The sequence below is a fragment of the Jaculus jaculus genome, chromosome 4, assembly GCF_020740685.1.
Source record: "Jaculus jaculus isolate mJacJac1 chromosome 4, mJacJac1.mat.Y.cur, whole genome shotgun sequence".
Taxonomy (NCBI): Eukaryota; Metazoa; Chordata; class Mammalia; order Rodentia; family Dipodidae; genus Jaculus; species Jaculus jaculus.
The window spans coordinates 101,045,972-101,069,767 of NC_059105.1; the positions used below are offsets into that span (position 1 = coordinate 101,045,972).

General features: G+C 35.6%; 1 protein-coding gene across 2 annotated transcripts in view; it reads left to right on the forward strand.

Moving 5' to 3' along the window:
* Lrp1b (LDL receptor related protein 1B) overlaps positions 1–23,796 on the forward strand; it is a 2,087,209-nt gene that overhangs the window by 1,868,705 nt on the left and 194,708 nt on the right. For both annotated transcript variants that reach the window (XM_045147485.1, XM_045147484.1), the window contains 4 exons: positions 5,160–5,253; positions 12,408–12,524; positions 12,647–12,766; positions 14,109–14,228. In XM_045147485.1, the coding sequence (XP_045003420.1) occupies positions 5,160–5,253; positions 12,408–12,524; positions 12,647–12,766; positions 14,109–14,228 (451 nt within the window). The remainder of the gene's footprint in view (positions 1–5,159; positions 5,254–12,407; positions 12,525–12,646; positions 12,767–14,108; positions 14,229–23,796) is intronic.

The window sequence follows — 23,796 nt, forward strand, 5'->3', positions numbered from 1 at the left end:
GTGAGTGTATATGTGTGCATATGTTTGAATTTCTGATATTGTGTATGCAAGGGTATATATGTGTGTGCTGGTGTGTCAGCACATGAGTGAATTTGTGTTTGGAGGCCAAATGTAGACATAAAGAGTCATCCTTGATCACTATCCAATTTATTTACTCAAGCAGGACCTCACTTGAACCTGGAACCTTGAACAATTAGGAATTTCATTAGCCAGCTTGTTTCAGTGATCCCTCCTCTATCTCTTGAGTTCTGTCATTACTTTACTACCAGGATGTTTCACACACTATAAACTTACATATACACTGAAAATCTGACCTCCAGTCTTTACACTTGTTCAGCAAGTACTTTATCCACTGAGCTGTCTTGCTAGACCCTAACCCTTATCTTTTTTTAAGTTAATGAATTTAAATATAAGTAATATAAAGTCCAGACATGAAGCAGATGATTTCTTTTGAGAATAAAATGTTGATTAGTATTAAACTATGTTTTAATCTGTTTTCCAAAATATTTATTTATTTATTTATTTATTTATTCATTTATTTTGTGGGAAATTTAAAAGAAAGGAAGAGGCAGATATAGAGAGAATGAGCATGCCAGGGCCTCTAGCCACTGCACACAAACTCCAGACTCATGTGCTACCAGGTGTATCTGGCTTTGTGGGTATTAGGTAATCAAACCTAGCTCCTTAGCCTTTGCTTGCAAGAGTCTTCACTGGTAAGCCATCTTTCCAGCCCTTAATCTGTTGTTTATTTTCTTAACATCCTTTTGTATTCTTATTAGGAATAAAATGGAGGAAAAAAATCATCATTCCATGTATAATTTCAATACCTAGTGTTTATTTAAACTGATATATTTAATGAAGTGTATATTTTATATACTTTTCCCATCATAGCCAGGAATACTTTTCAAATACTCGGGAATCCTGAAATCTTCTTACTAATAATGTACTTTGATATACTGTAATGACTATAGATATTTAATGTTCAAGGCAATTGCTCTCAGATTTAGCCTTTTATCCCCAGACAGTCACTATCTATGAAGGTAATTTTTTCCCTCTGATAATGTGAAAACCCACAACAGACATGATCATAAGCTAAGCAAATTATGAGAAAATCAGCTAACAGACAGATTTCTCCTTGATTCTTAGTCTCTATTTCTTCTCATCTTTCTGGTGGAAGAAAATTTTCATTCTCACATTCAATGTAATTCTATCCAGAATCAACTCCATGCTATCAAGACACATTCAGCAAAAGCTAAGGCCAAATTCTCACGCTAGAAGATAGCAACAGTATTTTAAATGAACAAACTGAGATCACTGAACTATTTTCAATAAAGACAATTGAATTGAGGGTGCATTTTTTAGTTACAATTTTTTCTTGCATTTAACATGCCACAATAAATGTCAACGGCTTGTCAGTTCCTCACATGAGAATGATGATATAAACACTTCAAAAAGAAAATTACTTTCAGAAAATTATCAAGTTAATATTTTCAACTCTAGATGAATATTATGATACAGGCTTTTTGCTAAAATGCCATTGCAAGAAAGAAGAACATCATTTGATAATAACAGGAGAAATTGACTACATTTTTTAGCTTACTTTTCCTGTTAAAGTAATTTTAATGCCAATGAATTTTGATGCATGTAGTCCTTATATAGAGCCTTTCAGGTCAGCCATTATATCTAGTTTGTCAGTGGTGAAGCTGTAAGTTTATAGAACTCTTCCTTGCTTTGGTTTACGGGTGAACTTATGGGTAGTTCACTTTCCTCATACAGAGAGTATTCAATAATACATCCAACACATAATGGTACAGATTAACAGTCCAGTGAAATAAGGCATAGCAACCACAGAATGGACGAATATGAATCAGTAATTGTCAGTTTATGTCCAACATCCATAATCAGTGATGACAGTCTGTTAATTTTCTAATTCCACCCCTCCAACTAGGCTGAGTTTTCCAGGGAAATCTTCTATCCCTAGCCAACAGCACTCTGTGGTAGAAATTATACAGTTTTGGTATACCCAAACATCATCAGTTCTCCACTGCAAACCATTGTAAACCTTCTCACCTCCTTACAATGGCTTTATTTGGCCTCTAATATAGGGACCTTACCCTGCTTCATGTGCTACATATCAGCAGCAGCTTCTCGAACCACTTGTACTTTATGACCTCAAATGCATTCTTCATGCTTTTAAAACCATTACCAAGTAAGCAGCAGTGTAGCCAATTTTGTAAGTTGAAGGGAATGTAAACCCTGACCTTGTAAAGCAGTATACACTTTTATAAGTTTTCTTCTTAGTTAACTCCTTGTAAAAATAATTTTTATTTCTATGCATTGAGCCTTTCCTGGGAGCATCTTATCCTCAATGAATCTTTTCCATTGTCACAATGCAAAGCAGTTGGCCTACCCTTTTATTTAACAACTGTAGCACAGTAACTTAAAACCAGTCTCTGTGACAATAACTTTAATGTATTTTTTCTTTTATTTTTATTTATTTATTTGTTGATTGAGAAAGAGGGAGAGAGAGAGAGAAAAAGAGAGAGAGAGAATGGGTGCACCAGGGCCTCCAGCCACTGCAAACAAACTCCAGATGTGTGTGCCCCCTAGTGAATCTGGCTAACGTGGATCCTGAGGAATCAAACCTGGTCTCTTGTCTTTGCAGGCAAATGCTTTAAGCACTAAGCCATCCCTCCAGCCCTAATAATTTTTTAAAGTATTTGTTTTAGCCAAAAACCTTAAATTTGTTTAATTTTTTGTGATAAACAGTACAGTTCTTTTCTTAAATTTTATTCTCTGTAATATGTGTGTGTGTGTGTGTGTGTGTGTGTGTGTTATGAAAGAGAGAGATAGAAGGATAGAGAGAGAGAAAGAAGCAGATAGAGAAAATTTCAGATGTATGAACCACCTTGTACATCTGGGGAATCAGACCCCGTGTCCCTAAGCTTTTTAGACAAGAGCCTTTCCCACTAAGCCATGTCTCTAGCTATAACTGTGCATTTTTTCATAACTTTCCATTTTATATTTTCTACCAATTGCATTAGTCCATTACTTTTAAAATTAACCCTGATGAAACTCTTAGGACTTGGGCAGAATACAACCAACTTTCTGCCAATACCCAAATTCAAAAAAAAGGTCTCAATTTTCCCCTTGAACGTTCACAACCTAGTCATTTAGCATTTTCAAACTCTCACCAGAACAGCCAATCAAGCTCTGCTTACAGTACCATGTTAAGGCTTCTCTAAGCCAAAGTGCCAAGCCCTTCCACATTTCTCCAGCGCACAAGATCCAAAGGATCAACATTTACATGATAAGATTCAGCACAGCAATATCCCCAGTCATCAGGTACCAAGTTGCTATTGCAGTCTGATTCTCATTGCTGGGACAAACACCTGAACAGAAGCAGTTAATGGAAAGAAAGGGCTCACTTCAGGCTAATAAAATCCATAGGTATACCATCAATGGCAGAACATGATGGCTCACTTCCCTAAATCCAAGTTGAGAGACAACACCAACAGCCAGCAACACAGAACTGCCAAAGCTGCAACTCTGCACACTATACAGTAGGACTCTAAGATCCACCACCAAGAACCTATCTCTTCCTGAGTAGGAATCTTCCCAGTGGAGACTCAAGTATCAAGCCTGAGTATATGGAGTCATACATTCAAACTAGCACACATACATATACTCCTATCATTACCTTTCTTATGATTACTTTCAGTATTTTAAAGGGAAAGCATTCCCAAAACTTAAAATATAACACTGACATTTTCAGTTGATAGTATTTTAAATGATTATCTTTATTTATTACAATTGTATTTTCTCTATTTCTATTTTCAAAAAAAACTAAATTTATGTAGGCATGATGGCTGTAATCCTAACACTTGAGAAGCTGAGGCAGGAGTATTGCCTTGACCTGAAGGCCAGCCTATACTATAGGATGATACCTTGTCTCAAATAAAATCAATAACAAAGACAATAAAAGTTGGCAAAAGGCATTACAACATAATTTTTACATCTTTTAAAAATTATCACAATTTCCTATTGTTTGTCCCCATAGATTACGGATATTTAAGAAAAATCAACTATATTAACTATGTGAAACAGTGTATGTCATTATAACATTTTCAATTATGTAATTATTATATAATGTACTATAGTCACATTCACACTCTATTGCCATTTGTGGCTGTATTTTTAAATAATTCTAAATAATGAAAATAACTGTATTTTCTAAAGTAATGTGGGACAATACTTATCAGATTATAGGTAGGTTTTGAGGTGGAATGCTTTCCAGAATCATAGCATGATAGAGTTGGAAAGAGTATCCCAGGTTATGCTCAACTTTTAAGCTAACAATATATGACCAATGAGTTATCCAAGAATCTTAAAAGAAGGCCGGGTGTGGTGGTCTACCCCTTTAGTCCCAGCACTCGGGAGGCAAAAGTAGGAGGATCACCATGAGTTCTAGGCCACCCTGAGCCTCCGTAGTGAATTCCAGGTCATTCTGAGCTAGAAGGAGACCCTACCTCAAAAAACAAAACAAACAAAAAAATCTTAAAGAGAGAGAGATTCTATTATATTAATTTGAATTAATAAAACAATTCAGTTGACATTCCCCTCCTGATATGCCTGGTCTGCTACAGGATTGTCAAACTTTATATCTAGAAAAACTTGTGTTATGCTTTTATGGCTACCGGGTTTCAATAGCAACTATTCAGCATACCTGAGACAACATCTTAGTAGCAAATCTGGCAGTGTGTCCAGGAGTTCCCAAGATAACATGGTAACAGTGATTCTGGCTGTGGGCACCAGAGTCCCCAAAATAACATGTAAACAGTAAACCTCGTTGTGTGCACAGGAGTCCCAGAGACAGCATGTAAATAGGGAGCTTGACTGTGGACACAGGAGTCCTTGTGATAACACATAAACAGTGAAGATGGTGGTGAACACAGGAGTCTCTGAGCATTTCTGAGCATTGCACCTACCTAAATGATCATCTGTGTATGTGTGCTTTCATTCCCCACGATGAAGGCTGTTTGTTACCCATGTATATTCACATATACAGTAAAAGAGTGGCTAGGCTGGGCTGCCCTGATGTGTTTATGAATACCTGCCATGGATGTGTGTGATTATTAATCTTTTCCTTGTTTTTAAAGTTCCGATGCAAAACTGACAAATGCATCCCATTCTGGTGGAAATGTGACACGGTGGATGACTGTGGTGATGGGTCTGATGAACCTGATGACTGCCGTAAGTATGCTAACTAACGTTTAATTTAGAACATTTTCTCATATGTTTCCAACTCTGGAATAACAATAGCATATGAGGATTTTAAAACAAATTCAAAATCGGTGCAATGTTCTGATTTTGTCTTTAGAAACTGTCACATTTAAAACAGTATAATGGCACCATCAACAGATTTTGTTAATATTTTGAGTTCATTATTTTCTCTTTCTTATATTTGATTACTTGCAAAATAACTACAATGATTCACTCCCTGCTCAATAGTACAGCAATTGACATGATTTTTTGACTAATAATAAAATTGGAAACAAAATGAACAAGTTTTCAGAATAGTTAGAAGGATTTTAGAATGAAATCTTTAAAATGAAGATTTCCCAATGATTGAAATATTATCTTTAAGAGAGACAAACTCTTAACTTTTCTTAGTATTAAAATTCTAAAATTTTTGAATACACAGATTTCTCCAAAACTACATTCTAGTCTACAGTTATTCAATGTCACCTCTTCTCAGCAGGTGCTATAATATGTCCATTGTTAAATACTACTAGTTTATCAGTTGTTGGTAATGTAAGGGCTAATGGACAATCAGAAGACTAATCCTTGATAGCCTCTTTGGTTCACTCTGTAGGTCACTCCACTACTGTTCTGTCAAGCTGGAGATGCTTGCAGTCAATCATTGTAATTCCCTCTATACCCCAGAGCAAGGTTGCCTTGACTTGGCCTTGACAGTTGACTTCAGAAACCTTAGACTGGCACTAAAGAGAAGGAGAGTACCATCTGAACAAAGCCAGTTATTTACTTCTGTGGAACTTTTCAGCACCTAATTACAAAGCCGTTTCCCATTTTCTAGGTCATTACCTAGATGAGACATGCTCTATCTCTGGTTGCTACCAAATCTAGTGGATAATGGACACTGAATCTTACATTCTCTTCATGTGTTTGAAAGCAGTAGGTAATGATTCAGTGAGCTTTAAAAGGAGAGTCATTGATTTTCTAATATGTGTTTTGAAAATATTCAGTGATCTCTGATTTTTAAAACACAGTTTTTGCTTTCAATATGATAAACCTATGGAAAATTTTAATATTAGTCTGAATTGTTTTTGTTTTAAATTAATGAAGTAAATGGAATATCAAAAGTATAAGAAATTAATTTGGTGAAAAATATTAATTTCTCCAAAATCAAGACAACTCTCTCATGATATTGTTAATATAGTAAATATAATTTCCTTTGATAATTTATAGAAATGAAGAAGGAGCATGCTAAGTTAATCTTTACTTTAAAAAACTTCATTTATTTATTTGAGAGAGCAAGAGAGAAAGAGGCAGACAGAGAGAGAGAGAAAATGGGCATGCCAGGGACTCCAGCTACTGCAAAAGAACCCAGAAGCATGCGCCACATGGTGCATCTGGCTTAAGTGGGTCCTAAGGAATCAAACCAAAGTCCTTTGGCTTTGCAGACAAATGTCTTAATTGCTAAGCCATCTCTCCAGCCCTAAGTTAGTCTTCATATTATGTTTAATTTATGCACTAGTCACTGTTCTCTAAGAAAACACCACCCTAATGATCTTTAACATAACAATATTTTTTTCTTTCAAACTATTTACAGCTTCTAAATTCTAACAGCACTTTTAATTTGACTGAATTCACATTTTAAACATAATGGTGTAAAAATTTAATTAAAGACAATACTGTAAACTTTTCACAAGTATATACTTAGAGAACACATATAGTTAAATATTTACAATTGCTTTAACAAGACATAAAAGAGGCAATTGCAGAAAGCTTGTGTATAATCCTTATCCTGGATAAATGCAGATATTTTATTATTTAATTGAAAAGTAATATCATATATCATACTTGTATATTTTATATTTATGGCATACAACATATTTTGAGATATATGTATATGTATGTATGTATACACACACACACACACACACACACACACACACACACCCACATTGATTGTTTAATGCAAGCCATCTAACATATATATTACCTTCTTGTTTAATCACTTTTTGTTATGATAAAGTGCAAAGTCTTTCTCAGCAATTGTCAAGTATACAATAGATTGTTAATAATTGTATTAATTAGTAGAAATAATAAATAAATCTCTGAACATATTGGTCATATGTCACTCATCTCTTGTGTTATTGCCAGTATCTCTTCAATCTTCCCCTCTCTATCCTCTGGAAACTACCAGTTTTTCCTCCTCTCATACAAGTGTGCATTTTTCAAATTTTGCATATAAGTACAATAAAACAATATTTCTTTTTCTATGCCTGGCTTATTTGACTATACATAATGTTCTCCAGGTTCATGCAAATTGTCACAAATGAAATGATTTCCTTTTTTTTAAAATATATATTTTTTAATTTTTTATTTATTTATTTGAGAGCGACAGACACAGAGAGAAAGACAGATAGAGAGAGAGAGAGAAAATGGGAGCACCAGGGCTTCCAGCCTCTGCAAACGAACTCCAGACGCATGCGCCCCCTTGTGCATCTGGCTAACGTGGGACCTGGGGAACAGAGCCTCGAACCGGGGACCTTAGGCTTCACAGGCAAGCGCTTAACCGCTAAGCCATCTCTCCAGCCCTGATTTCCTTTTTAATGTAACTGAAGGATCATGAGTATGTATCTATGATAAATCATTTTATTTATTTGTGTATCTACAGACACAGGTTGGTTCAATATATAAGCAATCACAAATAATGCTTTAGTGAATATTAAAATGAATAAATATTTTTATAATGATTTCATTCCACTAAATTACATGGTACTATATTCTTATTAATAAAATATTTTATTATGTATTTATTTTCTCTGTGTGTGAGGGGGTAGGTGTGGGGGGAGTGTCAGGGGGGCGTGCTCATGATAGATAATGTGTGTAGAGGTTGGATGACCACCTCAGATGTTGATCTTGGCCTTCTAACCTGTTTGTGCTCAGGTATATTTGATCACTCTGGTGTCCACCAGGCTAGTAGGTTCATGAGGCTCTGTTACTGGGATGTCCACCTTCATCTTTCCATAAATATGCTAGGATTGTAGACATGCTGCTGAATCTGACTTTTAAAATTTTTTGTTCATTTTTGTTTATTTATTTGAGAGTGACACAGAGAGAGAAAGAGTGACGAGAGAGAGAGAATGGGAGCTTCCAACCACTGCAATCAAACTCCAGATGTGTGTGCCCCTTAGTGCATCTGGCTAACACGGGTCATGAGGAATCAAGCCTCAAACCAGGGTCCTTAGGCTTCACAGGCAAGCACTTAACTGCTAAGCCATATCTCCAGTCCTGAATCTGACTTTTACATGGGTGCCAGAGATTTGAATTTTGGTCCTTACACTTGCATGCCAAGCGCTTTGTCCACTGAGCTATCTCCCTAAACACTTGTTTACTTAAAAAAAATAAATAAATAAAGCATCACATATGCTTTCCACTAACTAATTTCATCATTTGTTTTGTTATTCAATGGATTACCTCATATATTTGGAATATTAACCCATCATCAGGATATATAATTTGCAAGTATTTTGTCTGCTCTTACAGATTGTCTCTTCTTCAAGTATGATTGTTTCCTTTTCTTTGCAGAAGCACTTTAGTTTGTTGTGGTCACAGTCTTCTAATATTGCTTTTGTTTACTATACTTTGGGAGTCAAACCCATAACAAATAAATTCCTGATCCACAATCATGGAAACTTTTAATAATGCTTTCCTCCAGTTGTCCTTCATTAATATATCATCAGTGGCAATTCTGTCAAAATCCTAGGAAGGTAGCATCACCCTGGTATCAAAACCAGTAAAAAAAATAAAAGAAGAAGAAAGAAATGAAAACTACAGACAAATATATCAGTGGCATTACCTTTGGGATCATTAGTTAATGAGTGTCTATTTGTAATTGTAAAGTTAAAAGTGTGTTAAAAGTTAAAAGGGCTGGAGAGATGGCTTAGCGATTAAGCGCTTGCCTGTGAAGCCTAAGGACCCCGGTTCTAGGCTCGATTCCCCAGTACCCACATTAGCCAGATGCACAAGGGACACACGTGTATGGCGTTCCTTTGCAGTAGCTAGAGGCCCTGGCGTGCCCATTCTCTATCCATCTGTCTGCCTCTTTCTCTCTCTGTCTGTCGTTCTCAAATAAATAAATAAATAAATAAAGTTTGTTATAAGTGTTTAAATGTTACAGTGCAGTGAGAAATGGAATGTTTGTGTTTGTGGACATCTAGGATTTATTTCATGCAGCTACATCATCACAATCATATGCATTTATTTGGAAAATACCTGGGATTCTGATTACAGAATCACAAAGTTGCAAAACTACACAGTACAATATGCATAAATGTAGTGAAGGATGAGGCATCAGGAATTCTCAGACATTATTAGTTTGTAATCACATTATCTCTGATACTATAGTATACAAAAGACCATTTTAAAGACTAATCTGAAGGTCAGATGTGCTCCTACATGACTATATATGCACATTATCTATCTATCTATCTATCTATCTATCTATCTATCTATCTGTAATACAATTTATTAATCATCTTAATCTCCATTTTAATGAGTTTGTGTATTTCAAATTTGACATTTAAATGTAATGAAATAACATAGCTTTCTGTCTTGCGAATTAAAAAATATTTATTTATAGAAGAGAGAGATTACGGGCATGTTAGGGCCTCTTGTTGTGCAAAGGAACTCCAGACACATGCACCACTTTATGTGTCTGGCTTTACGTGGGTACATGGGAAGCAAAAGTGGGCAAGAAGGCTTCATAAGCAAGCACCTCTGACCACTGAACATCTCCCCAGCCCATATGCCTGACTGTTTTGACTTTATATAATGTTCCCTGGGTTCATGCAAATGGTCACAAATGAAATGATTTCCTTCCTTAATAAGTTGGAATGTATATCCATGATATATTTTCTTTGCCCAGTCATCTACTTATAGACACAACCCTCTCCAACCTTTCTCATGGGTGGGATATTTTTTTTTGGGGGGGGGGGTTTCCAGGTAGGGTCTCACTCTAGCTCAGGCTGAACTGGAATTCACTATAAAGTCTCAAGGTGGCCTCAAACTCACAGAAATCCTCCTAACTCTGCTTCCCAAATGTTGGGATTAAAGGCGTGCACCACCATGCCCGGATGTGGGATTTTTGTAGTAAAAATATATTAAAGAAAGTCAGTAATAGAGTAAATGGACATAATATATGAAAACTATGTATTGTGTAGTTTAAACATGTAGTGCAATTAACAAACATTATACACAACATTTCAGATCTCTCTTCTAAGAAAGTAATGCATAGTACTTTATTACTGTTATTAATCTTGCAGTTGGTGATTAGTAACATATAATGGTTATTAGTCAAAAACATACATGTTCCACTGCCAGGAACATAAATTGTGAGACGACTTCAGTGTCAGATCTGGATCTGAACCTCAAGTTTCCCATAAGAAAGCTGTATAACCTTAAGAGTTACAAATATCCAGAAAACATTCCCCATATGGGAAACGACCATGGTGATGCTCATGTAAAACGTTACATTGAGATTAATTAAAAACTGAAGGTGGGGACTGGGGAGATGGGCATAGCAGTTAAAGTGTTTGGTTCGATTCCCCAGTATCCATGTAAGCCAGATGCAAAGGGAGCACATGCATGATGAGTTCGTTTACAGTGGTTGAAAGCCCTGATGCATCCACTCTCTCCCTCTCTCTCACTCTCTGCCTCTTTCTATCTAAAATAAATAAATATTAAAATATTTTTAAAAATTGAAGGTGGTGATTCTGATCCAGTGTCTGACACAGTACTGATTCTCAATAGCTCAAACTTATAATTATTGCTTACATACAAACAAAACTACAACAGAATGCTTATAACCTGTGAGTTTTTTATACTATGTATACACATAACATATATTTTTACTATACCAATATACTGTTCTTCTTTATATACAATGAACATATATATATATACATAAATGTGTGTGTGTGTGTGTGTATGTGTGTATTCTAAGTATATGTTCTCTAGTAGTGTATAAATGTTTCCTGCATGTATTTCATTTTGATGTATCCACTGGTATAATATTTACATATCTTCAGTTAATATTTTCTAGCTCTCTCACATACTCTATCTCTCTCCATATCTACATATACATACATACACACACAAATAAAGGCAACAATGTGGAGAAGGAGAAATCATTTTCCAATGAAATTAAAATTAAGCCAAACCTGGTTTTGTGCAGGTAGGTGCAGTATACATGTGTGTACATGTGCATTTATTGGTGCAGGTACATATGTGTGCACATGCAAATAAGCCAAAGGACAACCACAGATGTTGATCCTCATGAGTCATTCTTTATTTTGAGACATGGTCTCTCATAATCCTGCCATGGATCAAGTAGGATAGACTGGCTGAATGGTGTGCTCCAGGGATCTAACCTCTCTTTTTCACTCCCACTTGGATAATATACTCAAAACTGTCACACACAACTTTTTTTTAAATTTTTTAATTTTTTTATTTATCTATTTGAGAGTGACAGACACAGAGAGAAAGACAGATAAAGGGAGAGAGAGGGAATGGGCGCGCCAGGGCTTCCAGCCTCTGTAAACGAACTCCAGATGCGTGTGCCCCCTTGTGCATCTGGCTAACGTGGGACCTGGGGAACCGAGCCTCGAACCGGGGTCCTTAGGCTTCACAGGCAAGCGCTTAACCACTAAGCCATCTCCCCAGCCCCACACACAACTTTTTTAATAAGGTAGGTACTAGTGATAGAACTCAGATCCTCCTCTTTGCAAGTTAACTACTTTACCAGATGAGCTACCCAAATAAAAGCTTTTTTGTTTTATTAAGTTTTATTACATAATTTTTATCTCAGCGTGTTACATCCCTGAGTTGGGCACATTTTTATGCTTTTTGATATTAATATTTTGTTAATCACTTCCCACTTGAGACTTAGTTTATGAAATGTAATCTGGAGGCCATCTGAATTGTGAATAGCTTAGCTGTCCTTCAGAATCTAATAGCTTTCTAGATGTGACACACTCCCATTGTGCTCTGGATAAGTTGTAAGTAATAACAGAATGTTGTGAATGTCAAGAAAGCACTATGTAAGGAGTTAGGAACTAAGATTGCCATCAGTAACACCTGCCTTCTTTCTCTTCCAGCTGAATTTAAATGTCAGCCAGGCCGATTTCAGTGTGGAACTGGACTCTGTGCTCTCCCTGCCTTCATCTGTGATGGGGAGAATGACTGTGGAGACAATTCTGATGAACTCAACTGTGGTGCGTGATGTGACACAGATTTCAACTAGAAAGCAGACATCTGATGTTAACTGATTATGTCTACAACGTTTTAAATTCAAAACTAGGTCTCAAGTCAGATTATGTTGTTCCTTGTGTTTTAGATACACATGTCTGTCTGTCAGGCCAGTTCAAGTGTACCAAGAACCAGAAATGTATACCAGTAAATCTCAGATGCAATGGGCAAGATGACTGTGGAGATGAGGAAGATGAAAGAGACTGTCGTAAGTCACTCAGAATGTTCTAAGTTGTCTTAGTTTTGGCTCCTAATTGAAACTAGAAGAAATTTGTTATTCTTCACTAAGTAATACAGGGTATAAATGAGATAATAATTAGGACAGATAACTGTAAATTAATTAAGAAACATTACTTAATAGGTTCTGTATGAAAATAAATAGAAAGGAAAAATATAGATTATATGTAAGAGGTATATGGAGATGATTATAGACATGTGCAAAATATATTCATCTATGTGATTCTAAAGAGAAAACAAACACAAGATTGCCTTGGAATAGAGGGGTTTCCCCACCTAAATTGATTTTGCTTATATTAAATACAGGCCATTTTATTTCTATTGATTATTTTCTTAGATCAACACTGCTTTAAATTAAGTATTTCCTCCAAAGAAATGCATATTGAAATTATGATGAGAAATAAAACTCCTAGACAATATAATCCAACAAAATAACTTATCAGTCACGATAACTTGAGCTTTGTAGTTACTTGTAAGAATAATAGTAATAGTTTTGTATTCTTCACTTTGTACTCCTATGTCGTGAAAATAGGAAATTACAATAAAAGGAAGGAAAATCATTTATACCATACACATAGGGGGAAGATAGATTTACATGTGGGTGCACATGAACACACATACAGGATATGAAGAACAGAGCACCAGTCACTTCAGATTTTGAAAAGAGCTGCTATGGACATTTCTCTCCTGCTGGAGTTTTATTTAAGTTCCCCAAAACTTTTATCAGTAAATAATGTGCAGCCATCCTGCAATGTGATTAAGGTGATGCTCTCAGAATAAAGTCTGTACCAGTTCTTTATGGTCAGCCATTCTAGAAGTTGATCCATTAAACCGATCAGGATTTGTGATGTAGTTTACAGAGAGTGAGGCAGATCTCACCACTTCCTTCCCAATCCCAGAACACTGAAAGGTTTTTATTTGCCCATTTATCTAATGTCTCCCAATTTTAGTATTTAATAGCTTACAAAATGCACATGTATGAGCTCTCAATTTATTTGTAAAAATTAATTTAAGAAACTCCGATTACCTTTAAAACTAACATTCAAATATTTAACCAGTAGTTTTCTGAAAACACTCATTTCTATATTTATATCATTACAGAAATTTTTCCTTTTTTTTACCTCTAGTGAAAAAGTTATTTGAAACACATTACAATAAATTAAAAGTTAAACGTCATCACCAGTCAGCTCTATTAAGGAAAAGATGATTTTTTAAGAGAATGTCTTAAACAGTTGCCTGCTGTATTGTTTTTTAGAAATAAATGTATCTTTTCTTCTGAAAAGTTACATGTTAATGGATATTTTCTTCTTAAGCTGAGAACAGCTGTTCTCCAGACTATTTCCAGTGTAAAACTACAAAGCACTGCATCTCCAAGCTGTGGGTGTGTGATGAGGACCCAGACTGTGCAGATGCCTCGGATGAGGCCAACTGCGGTGAGTGCTGCAAGCCTGCTGAGCTCATCTCTGTGGATTCGTGTCCTCTGAGCTGACTACAGACAACACATTTGAGTACCATTCACATGCAGCAGAGCTGTACATAAGAAACTTAGTGTCAGCGCTTTACACAAAGCATAGACATGATGTAGAAGTATAAACATGACAAAAGAGGAAAAGAGAATCAAAAACATTTGTTTCATTTAAAAAATGTTATTTTATTTAATGATTTCATATATGTCTATAATGTATTTAGATTGTGTTCATCATCAGTTACTTTCTTTTGTCCTACTTCCACTTCTTCTAAGCCCCTTCATTCCAACTGGCCTTTTCTGCTTTGAGGTCATTATTTTGTGACCCAATGAGCTTAATTAGGGCTGTTTACATGAGCATGTGTGAGGAGTCTTTTATAGGAGCATGAGCAACTTGACAGTGGCTACAAAAGTTTTTAAAAAAAACAAAAACTGCCCTTCCCCTAGCAACCACTAACTGCCAATAGCTCCTTGGAAAGGGGTCACATCTTCACAACCCCCTCAGCGATCCACAATGGCATGCTGACTAGCCCAGTCTTGGGCATGTCACCCCAGTTGCTATACGGTCATGAGTAAAAAGGCCATGCTATGTCTGTAAGACTGAATTCTAAAGCATTCTTCCTCATGCTCTGGTTCATGCATCGTTTCTGTGCCCTCTTTCACAATGCAGTGTTCCCTAAGCCTTGAGGTAGGAAAGAGATGTCCCATTTAGGTCTGACTACTCAATGGTCACTTTGACCAGTTATCAGTTTGCTATTCAGTAACTGTTTCCCAATGAAAACAAAACTTTTCTAACCGAGCCATAGAAGAGCAATGATCTATGGGCATAAATAAACACTTGAAGGCAATTAGATGGGTATAATATGCCCATTTAACTAAATAATATTAGCAGCATCCCTCTAGGGCTTCTGATCTTCTCAGCTACAGGTGGTTTTTGTTTTGTTTTGTTTTGTTTTGTTTAACCAAGTTTAGAGTGTCAAGCATAAATTTTCTCCTGTGGCTTGAGTCTCAAATTGAATAAAATAAATTGTTTGGTTACCCCATAATGGTCATACAAGTATTACACCGCATGACATGTGCTGCCAAGCAGGTTGGTGGTATGGTGGAAGGAGTCCACAGCTGGGTAAGATGGTTGATGGCTTTTACTTTGCTCTAGCAGTCTATATATTCCCTATCAGCATTATAAAACCTAGCCAGCCAAGAGGAAGCTTCCAGCTCAGATCTACCACGATCTATGTCTTGAAACCAAAGCTAGTGGGTCTTACGCAATATGGTCTTCCACTAAATTCTAGTAGACAGCCAAGAGCAACAGCAATGAAATATCTTGTATTGATTTGGGGGTCTTAGGTGTGTCCCTTTCTCATTGAATAAATAACAATGACCACTTTCTTCTGAAATGGGAATATTTTAACTGAGGTTACTTTCAATTTTTCTTAGCATAGCAGAAATAATGGATATATTTATTGTTTGCTGTACCATATTCTATTTTCAAAATATCAGAACTAAATGTAAATGAATGTAGATCCTATACTTAATTAGTTTTATTAACATTTATTAAGTATTAATTTAGCCTACTTTAGGTATAACTTGTCATTGCTCGAAAAGAGAGATCTTTTAATCAAATAAATGATGGAAAGACAGAGAGTGTGCCAACTAAGTACAGGACTTGTAAATTTCATACTCAGAATTGCTAAAATGCAGTTACAAGACTCCATATGACTTTTAGGTTTTTACAGGGTAATAGAACTTTATGACAAGCCTTATGATTCTCTGAAATTTTTTTTTGCTGAATAAGCATGAGTTACATATATAATCATTGGTAAAGCAATGGGACAAATGTCATAATTCTGATACATTAAAAAAATTGAATCCTCTGTAATACTACTTCTGACCTTTCTTCCTTTTCCCATTGTCTTATAATTTTTTGTTTTATTCATTTATAATATATTTCTAAATATTTATTAAATGAACATGTATTTGTTAGTGTATATTAAAAACTTGCAGGTTTTGAAAAACACATAATGAAATCATATTTACAGTTATTTTGAGGCTTACAGTTGTGTTATTCTAGTCTATTAATGGGCACAAAGTAGGTACGAAGCTATTCATTATTTAAGTTTTCTTTATATTACAGTTATTAAACAATTGTTAGCAAGTTAAACACAAAATATTTCATACAATCTGTGCAATGTACATCTTGTATGGAAGTTCACTTGAATCAGATATGATTACATCCAGAAGAAGGACTCTGTTACTCTAAAATGAATGCCAGGCCTATGATGGAGGTCCTAGAATGAGCCTGAGGAGGGGGAAGCTTAGCTCTGGTACTGATGACAATAACTGTGCCTACACAATTCTTTATAGTTGAATTCATTTATTTATGGATTTAGATAATTGGGAAGTTGTTCCAAATACACTTGATACAGCACTTAACAAATGCTTGTTCCACAATTTCAAGGTAACCTGTGGGGAAATAGTTTTGTACTATTATGCAGAAGCAAGTGTGATATATTAAATTCAGTCTTAGAAAGCAGTATAGAGGTATTAGTATTTTGACAGAACATCTACTTTTCTTTTTTTTAATCAGTATTTTCTGCATTTATATATTGGTTAAAAGTTGATATGGTACACTCTGACCACAAAAAACGGTCTGGACCTCCTCAAGCACCTCTACCCTATAGGGCATGGCTGTGTAACCAGGGTGTTGGGTGGAGGTGAAGTTGTTAAGAAAGCTACTGGGAGAGAGACGCTAACGGTCCTCCCACACAGTATCACAGCATGGGTCTTCTATATTTACAGAAGTGTGACTGGTGGTTTGAATGTAATGACCCCATAACATCAAGTGTTTATGTTTTAGCTTCCTCAGAAGTTCCAGCATGGAAAAACCTGATGGAGGAGGTGTGTCACTGTAGGTACACCTTGAGTCTGGCCCACTGTGTGTTCTGAACCAGCTAGTACTCACTGTTATCTTTCTGTGATGTTGGGAGCCAGTTGTTTTTCTCTACTATGGTGAATCTTCCTCTCAAAACTGAAACCCTGAAAGAAACTTCTTTTTCTTTTATAAGCTGCTTCTTGTCAGTGTTTTGTTCAAGACAAAAATGCAGTTGCTACAGTGATAATGGACTCTCACGTTAGCAGTTAGGAAGAAGAAAGAACATCTATTCACACATTTTCTGGAATATTGCTGGTCTGTGCTTACTTACTTGGTCTCATATGCAGCCAGACCTGAAGCCACTCCCATGGAGTTCAGAGTATGGCATCATCACACCCTGTGAGTCCAGGCTTCCATATAACTATGTGGCTCCATTTCTCTTTAGGGACTGTCTGGTCTTAATTTTCTGCTGATACTTGTTGAACATAGATTACTTCAGAAGCACACCTACCAGCTCTCTCAATGAGCTAGGAATACTTATTCATGCTTATCTAACATGTTTAACACAGCTACATAGATTTGGATATGTGTATCATTTCTGTGCTTAATACTTCTGTTATATCTCATATTTCATATTCCTGTATTCAGAGGACAAGCCCAACTTAACTTTTCACTCAGCTTCTACCTTCTTTTTATTTTTCTTTACAGAATCTCAGGGACCTAAAGCTCTCTCTCTCTCTGTGTCTGTCTATCTGTCTAACGTAAGCTTCTGAATCATGCCTTGCTCAATGTTTAGGTGCTACTTACTCAATTGTTAGTGTAGCAAAATAGCTGTGAAGAAATAGAGAAATATGGCCCATGCAAGAGAGAAATGAGAAGCATATTAGCTCACTTTTCTAGTTTTATTTCCATCCTATATGTGTTTTAACTTGGATGATTTATTTTAACAAAAAGTACTTAGCATTCAAAGGAATTATTTTCTTGCAATGTGATATATTCCTGCTACTGGAGTCTGCGAGCTTGAAAATCTAATTCTAAAATGTAAACATAATTACATTGTTCTAGACTATTTCATAAAACCATGTATACATATGTTAACGTCATTTTAACTGGAATAGTTTCCAAATAGTAATTTATCTTTTAATACATTTCTAAATGTTTATGGAAGTTTTAATAAAAGTAAATGACTCTTTAAGGCTTATTAAAGTAAGGAAATTATTTTCCATGCCTAAAAACTAGTGTTAGTTCAGTAATATTTCAACAGTTATTGTGTTGCTATATTTTATGCTATTTTTTCATTCATATTTGTGAAACTCAATATACTGCCCCTTTTTCTTTTAGTACCATTTGCCTCTCTGTATATATTTTTATGTGTATGAGATAAAGAAAAGAAGGAGAAAGCAAAACCACCTCTTTTATATTGGAACATTTTGTTTCCAATAAAGCACTTGAAGGAGAACATACTGTGTGAATGGGTCCAGGAAATGTCATTCTAGCATTTATACAAAGAAATGAAAATATTGTATGTGAATCACTAAGTTTTCCTGGTAGAATGAAAAGTCTTGGTCTTTTTTTTTTTTTTTTTTTTTTTTTTTTAGCTTTCATGCATTGATTTCAGTAATTTCCAGGCACTGACTGTCTCTCACCCCAAAGTGAGTACAGTTCTTTTTGATACTTCATTTTTTAAAATATTTTGTCCTCTCTGGATAGTAAAGCAGAGAATAAGATTTAAATTGTGTTGCATAAGGCTAACAAGCCCACAAAATGAGTAAGGAAAAAGGCATGCAAAAAAATTGAAACTCTGAGTAGCTCTATAGTCAGAATTAGATGAACAAAAACATTTCTGCCTATGGAGTTTAAGATGAATTCACAAGGAATTTAATTTGTTGTAATAAGCAAGCCCAGTTGAGAAGATAGTGAGTCTGGTATTTTATATTCTGTGATATTTTCGTTTAAAACACTTCATATTTGTCCATTGATTTTATTATCTTTTGTCAAACATATTTGATTCTCTAATAGTACAAAGTAATAGCATTTGTATACATGTCCACAAATTTAGTTGAATATTTACAGTAGCATATGAAGACAATAAGACAATTTGTAAGTGAAAAATAGAAAATACGTAATAAATATAGACCTCTAAGAAATCTACCTTTTAGAAGATAAGACATTACTTTGGTTAATAAGCTGCTAGTACATATGAAATTCTTCAAATATCATTTGGGTTAAAAACTTTTGGGGATTATTCTACCATTATTATGTTCAAATGTGCTTTTCTTTTGGGTGGGAGTGGGTTGAGGCAGGGTCTCACTCTAGTCCAGCCTACCTGAAATTCACTACATAGTTTCAGGCTGGCCACTAACTCAAGGCAATCCTCTTACCTCTGCCTCCCAAGTACTGGGATTAAAGGTGTGGGCCACCACACCAGGCTTAAATGTATTTTGTTGTTGTTGTTTTGTTTTGTTTTTTTCTGTTGTTTTAATACCAGGTCTGTATCATTGTGTATTAGTGAGCAGAAAAAAATAAAATTGTTAAGGGAATTTCTTGGTGTCAAGAGACCAGAACCAAGCTAAGTGAAAGAGAGGAAGTTTATTTACCCCAGTGGGCTGACACCTCAATTATGCCATAATGACCCCAGCTCCAGGCTTATGTTTGTAAGAGAATTTATAAAAGGTGGATACTGGCCTCAGCAGCCTTGAGCTTAGGTTTGTAAGGGAATTTATACAAGTGGATACAAGCCTGGAGAGATGGCTTAGCTTTTAAGGTGTGCCTATGCAGCCTAAGAATTCATATTTGACTCTCCAGGTCCCATGTAAGCCAGACACACAGTGACACAAGCATGCAAGGCTGCACATGTGCACAAAGGGGTACAGTCATCTGGAGTTCAATTGCAGTGGCTAGAGGCCCTGTGCCAAGTCTCTCCCTCACTCTCACATAAAAAGGCAGTCCGCTGGGCTTGCCTCAAAAACAAAAATGTGTATATGTGGCAGTTGAGCAAGAAAGTTATAAAATCTTAGGCTTGTTAGGGAATTTATACAAAAGCATATATGTGGCAGTTAAGTGAGTTACAGAAGATTACAAGAATGTATCAGTTTAGCAAACATAGATTAGTTAAAAAGTTAAACCTGCACTAAACTGCAAGGAGAGCCAGGGAAGACTCCTTGATTATTCTGCCTCATTCTTTTCTTATCTCATCTTGGGGCTTCCCATTGTTCATGCTTTTCACCACACAGTGAAAAATCAAGTCATTTGTTTTGGAACCCCATCATTCTGTGATTCAGCTATGTGCAGTATATGAAATGTGAAATCTAACAACGGCTTTCAAACAAAATTGCATTTGTGCATATGAGCACAACTGCCTTAAAGCATTTTGTGGATTCAAGGACTGTCTTTTCTCTTACAAAGTATTTGCCAATTTATAGCCATTAACACTCCGGAACATACAATAAAGACAATAATAATAAAAAAAAAAAGAACTATTTTAGAATCTAGCTAAATCTTTTACTGGTTTTGTAGTTTCTTTTAATTTTTGTTTATTTTTATTTATATTTACTTGAGAGTGACAGAGAAAGAGGGAGGAAAAGAGAGAGAGAGAGAGAGAGAGAGAATGGACATGCCAGGGCTTCCAGCTACTGCAAATGAACTCCACACGTGTGCATCCCCTTGTGCATCTGGCTAAGATGGGTCCTAGGGAATCGAGCCTCGAACCAGGGTCCTTAGGCTTCACAAGCAAGTGCTTAACTGCTAAGCCATCTCTCTAGCCCAGGTTTTGTAGCTAATATACACTGAATAGACAGTATCGGGATACTATCTTATTTATTGATGAGGGTTTGGCTAATAAATAAATGAATAAATAAATATTAAATCACTTTATATGCTCATGTGGAAAATAACAAGTGAAAGGAGAGGTGATATGAGCTACAGTTGTTACTGGAATGGTACCATAACAGTGAGAGGCAGGAATGCGGATAAGCTTTCAATCACTGTGACACTGGTCTTTAAGTCTCTAGTTCATGTCAAAATTTAGCAACAAATTGAAAAACACAGACAATTACAATGAAAGATTCTTCAAGAATTATAGATAAGGAGAAGAAAGGTAGGAAAGTTTCTGCTGCAGGAAGCTTTTTCTATGGGGTGCCAAAAGCACAAATCTCCTTAGATAGGGCACAAATGACAGACCAAAGGACAACTACACCAGAACCAGTTTTGATGAGCCAATGAGGTTATTGAAGTTACTTACAGTGCAACGTGAGGCATTGGGTACAGGGACAATGGATTAATCAAAAGAAGCTGATATCACCAAAATTCCCACTTACAGGTGATAACTCAGGGAAGCTGTGTCTCTGGAGCACATTGCAGTGGTGCACACAGCTAAATAAGTCTCCTCTACAAGACAGGGGTTTTGTCTTTATATATCCTTTGTGTGGGGTCTTGCAACTCTTTCCAAACTTGTTGACTTCTTGAGTCTCTAGCACTTCCTGCCTGCCTGCCTGCCTGTCTGCCTGCCTCAGGGCAGTTTAGTTTCTGAGGATTAAGTTTCAGGTTTTTCAGCCTTGACTTCCTGAATCAGTGCCTCCTTTCTCTTTTCAGGAGAGAGTATTTCAATTTGGAGGAATGTTTTACACAACAGGTCCCAAGCAAAACAGAAAAGGAAAAAAAAAAAAAAAATCTCTTACATAAAGATCCTTGCCTCAGGTCCATTTATATGAGGACCTCTGACTCAGGAAGCCCTCAGGTGCTAAGGCAAGAAAAGCGTGAGAAAGAATGAGAAAGCTTTATCTGCTGCTTTGCTGTGGCATACAAGGCTAAATCAGACTGCCTTTGGGCCTGTGTCTCTAAACTGACTACCAATTAATAAAAACCTATCTTACTGTAAATCCATAACATTGTTTGCAATAACTATCACATAGCTCATGTACTAGAATACATGCATGAGAGTAGGTTACAATTTAGCCTTAATGATGTTTAAAATATTAAAAATGACAACAAAATAATATTTATATTTCTCTAAATATCTTCTTAGGAAATGCTATCCACAGAATCTTCCATGCTTTGATCTAAAGTAGAAGTTTAAAAATATTCTCCAAGAGTAAGAAAAAAAAAAAAAATCTCTGAACCTTGTGGTTTCTCTCCACTGTGAAACATATGGACCATAAATTATTTTTCCTTTCCAATTCTATGTCCCCAGAGTCATATAACTTTTGATGTAGGTACTTGATTTGATGGATATATAAGTAAAAAGATAATAAATATAAAGGAATGCTACTTATTGAATTGTATGCAATTTTGCTATGTTTAAAGACTATACTTTTCATTAGTAATATCTGGATTATATAATTATCTCAGATAAATTAATATAAGTTGAAAAATTTATCTAAACTAAACAGTTATAGGCTATATACATATTGCTAAAATATTCTAATATCCATTCATCAATACAAATATGAAATTTAAAGTAAATGTATAATAATTTGTTTCAGCTTATTAAAAATTCTTTAGTGATTTAATGTGATAGTAACTCTGATTAAATGTTTAGTGGTAGACTTAATGAAAATCCCATATCAGAATTCTAGAAACTAATTGTTAAATATTATAAATTAGTTAGCATAATATTTTAATTAATTTAATGATTTAATATGAAATATCTATTTTCACTCAAACTCATTTTTTAAAGTTTTAATTTTCTCTGTTTTCTAAGTATATTATACTGAAAAAGATAGTTTTTTACTTAATAGCATGAGTGGCTCCAGATCTTCATTCTCACAAGTGCAGAAATTATAGTAATTATATACAAGGCTTGAACAGGGCGTGAATTCACTCCATGCAGGGATTACTACCTGTCTTACGTTGTCCAGTTTAAGTGTCTTCTAGCAAACTTTCACAGCTTTATGACCCTCTATTTCCTACAGCTGTCATGCTTCCAAAACAAGTAACATATGCACTGTCAAATTTGTTAATCCCAGCAGGAAAAATGCCCAATTGGCAGGAAAACCTTTCAACATTCTTCCTTTAGACCCACTCCTTTCAGAAAAACCAGATTTCTCCTGTTATGCAGAACAGCTGGCCCATCCTTAATGGTGGTAATCTTTCAAATAGTTGGAGTTGAATCTGCTCCAGTCTTTGGACCTAAACTAAAATCTCTTCACGCTTTTTTCTATACCAAACTTTTATCTTTCAAGTCCTGCTCTGTATTTTCTTCCACCAAATACAAAAGTACATTACTTTTAAGTTCAACTTTGCTTATGTCGGGTCACAGACGGAAGTAGCCAGAATGTCACTTGAAATGCCTCTGTTCCAGTTATCAATAGTCCTTTCTTTCCCTTTTGATACCTAATAAGCTGAGTCTCAACCATCCACAGTACTCTCTACATTGTAGTCTTTCAAAAACAATTCTAAATGTCTGATTAAGCTCCACATCCCTAGTTCAAAGTTCAGAAACCTCCCATATATCATCCCTAGTTCAAAGTTCAGAAACCTCCCATATTACTTTTTACAAACCAGTTCCAAAATCTAAAAAACCACATGATCCACCACATCACAGCTAGGACCCCACTCCTGGCACTAATTTTTTAGAACAGTTAATTTCTGGTACAAATACCCAACAAGATAGTGCTTTGGAAGGAAAGAGTTTATTTCTGCATTACATTTTTGAAGGGAAGTTTCA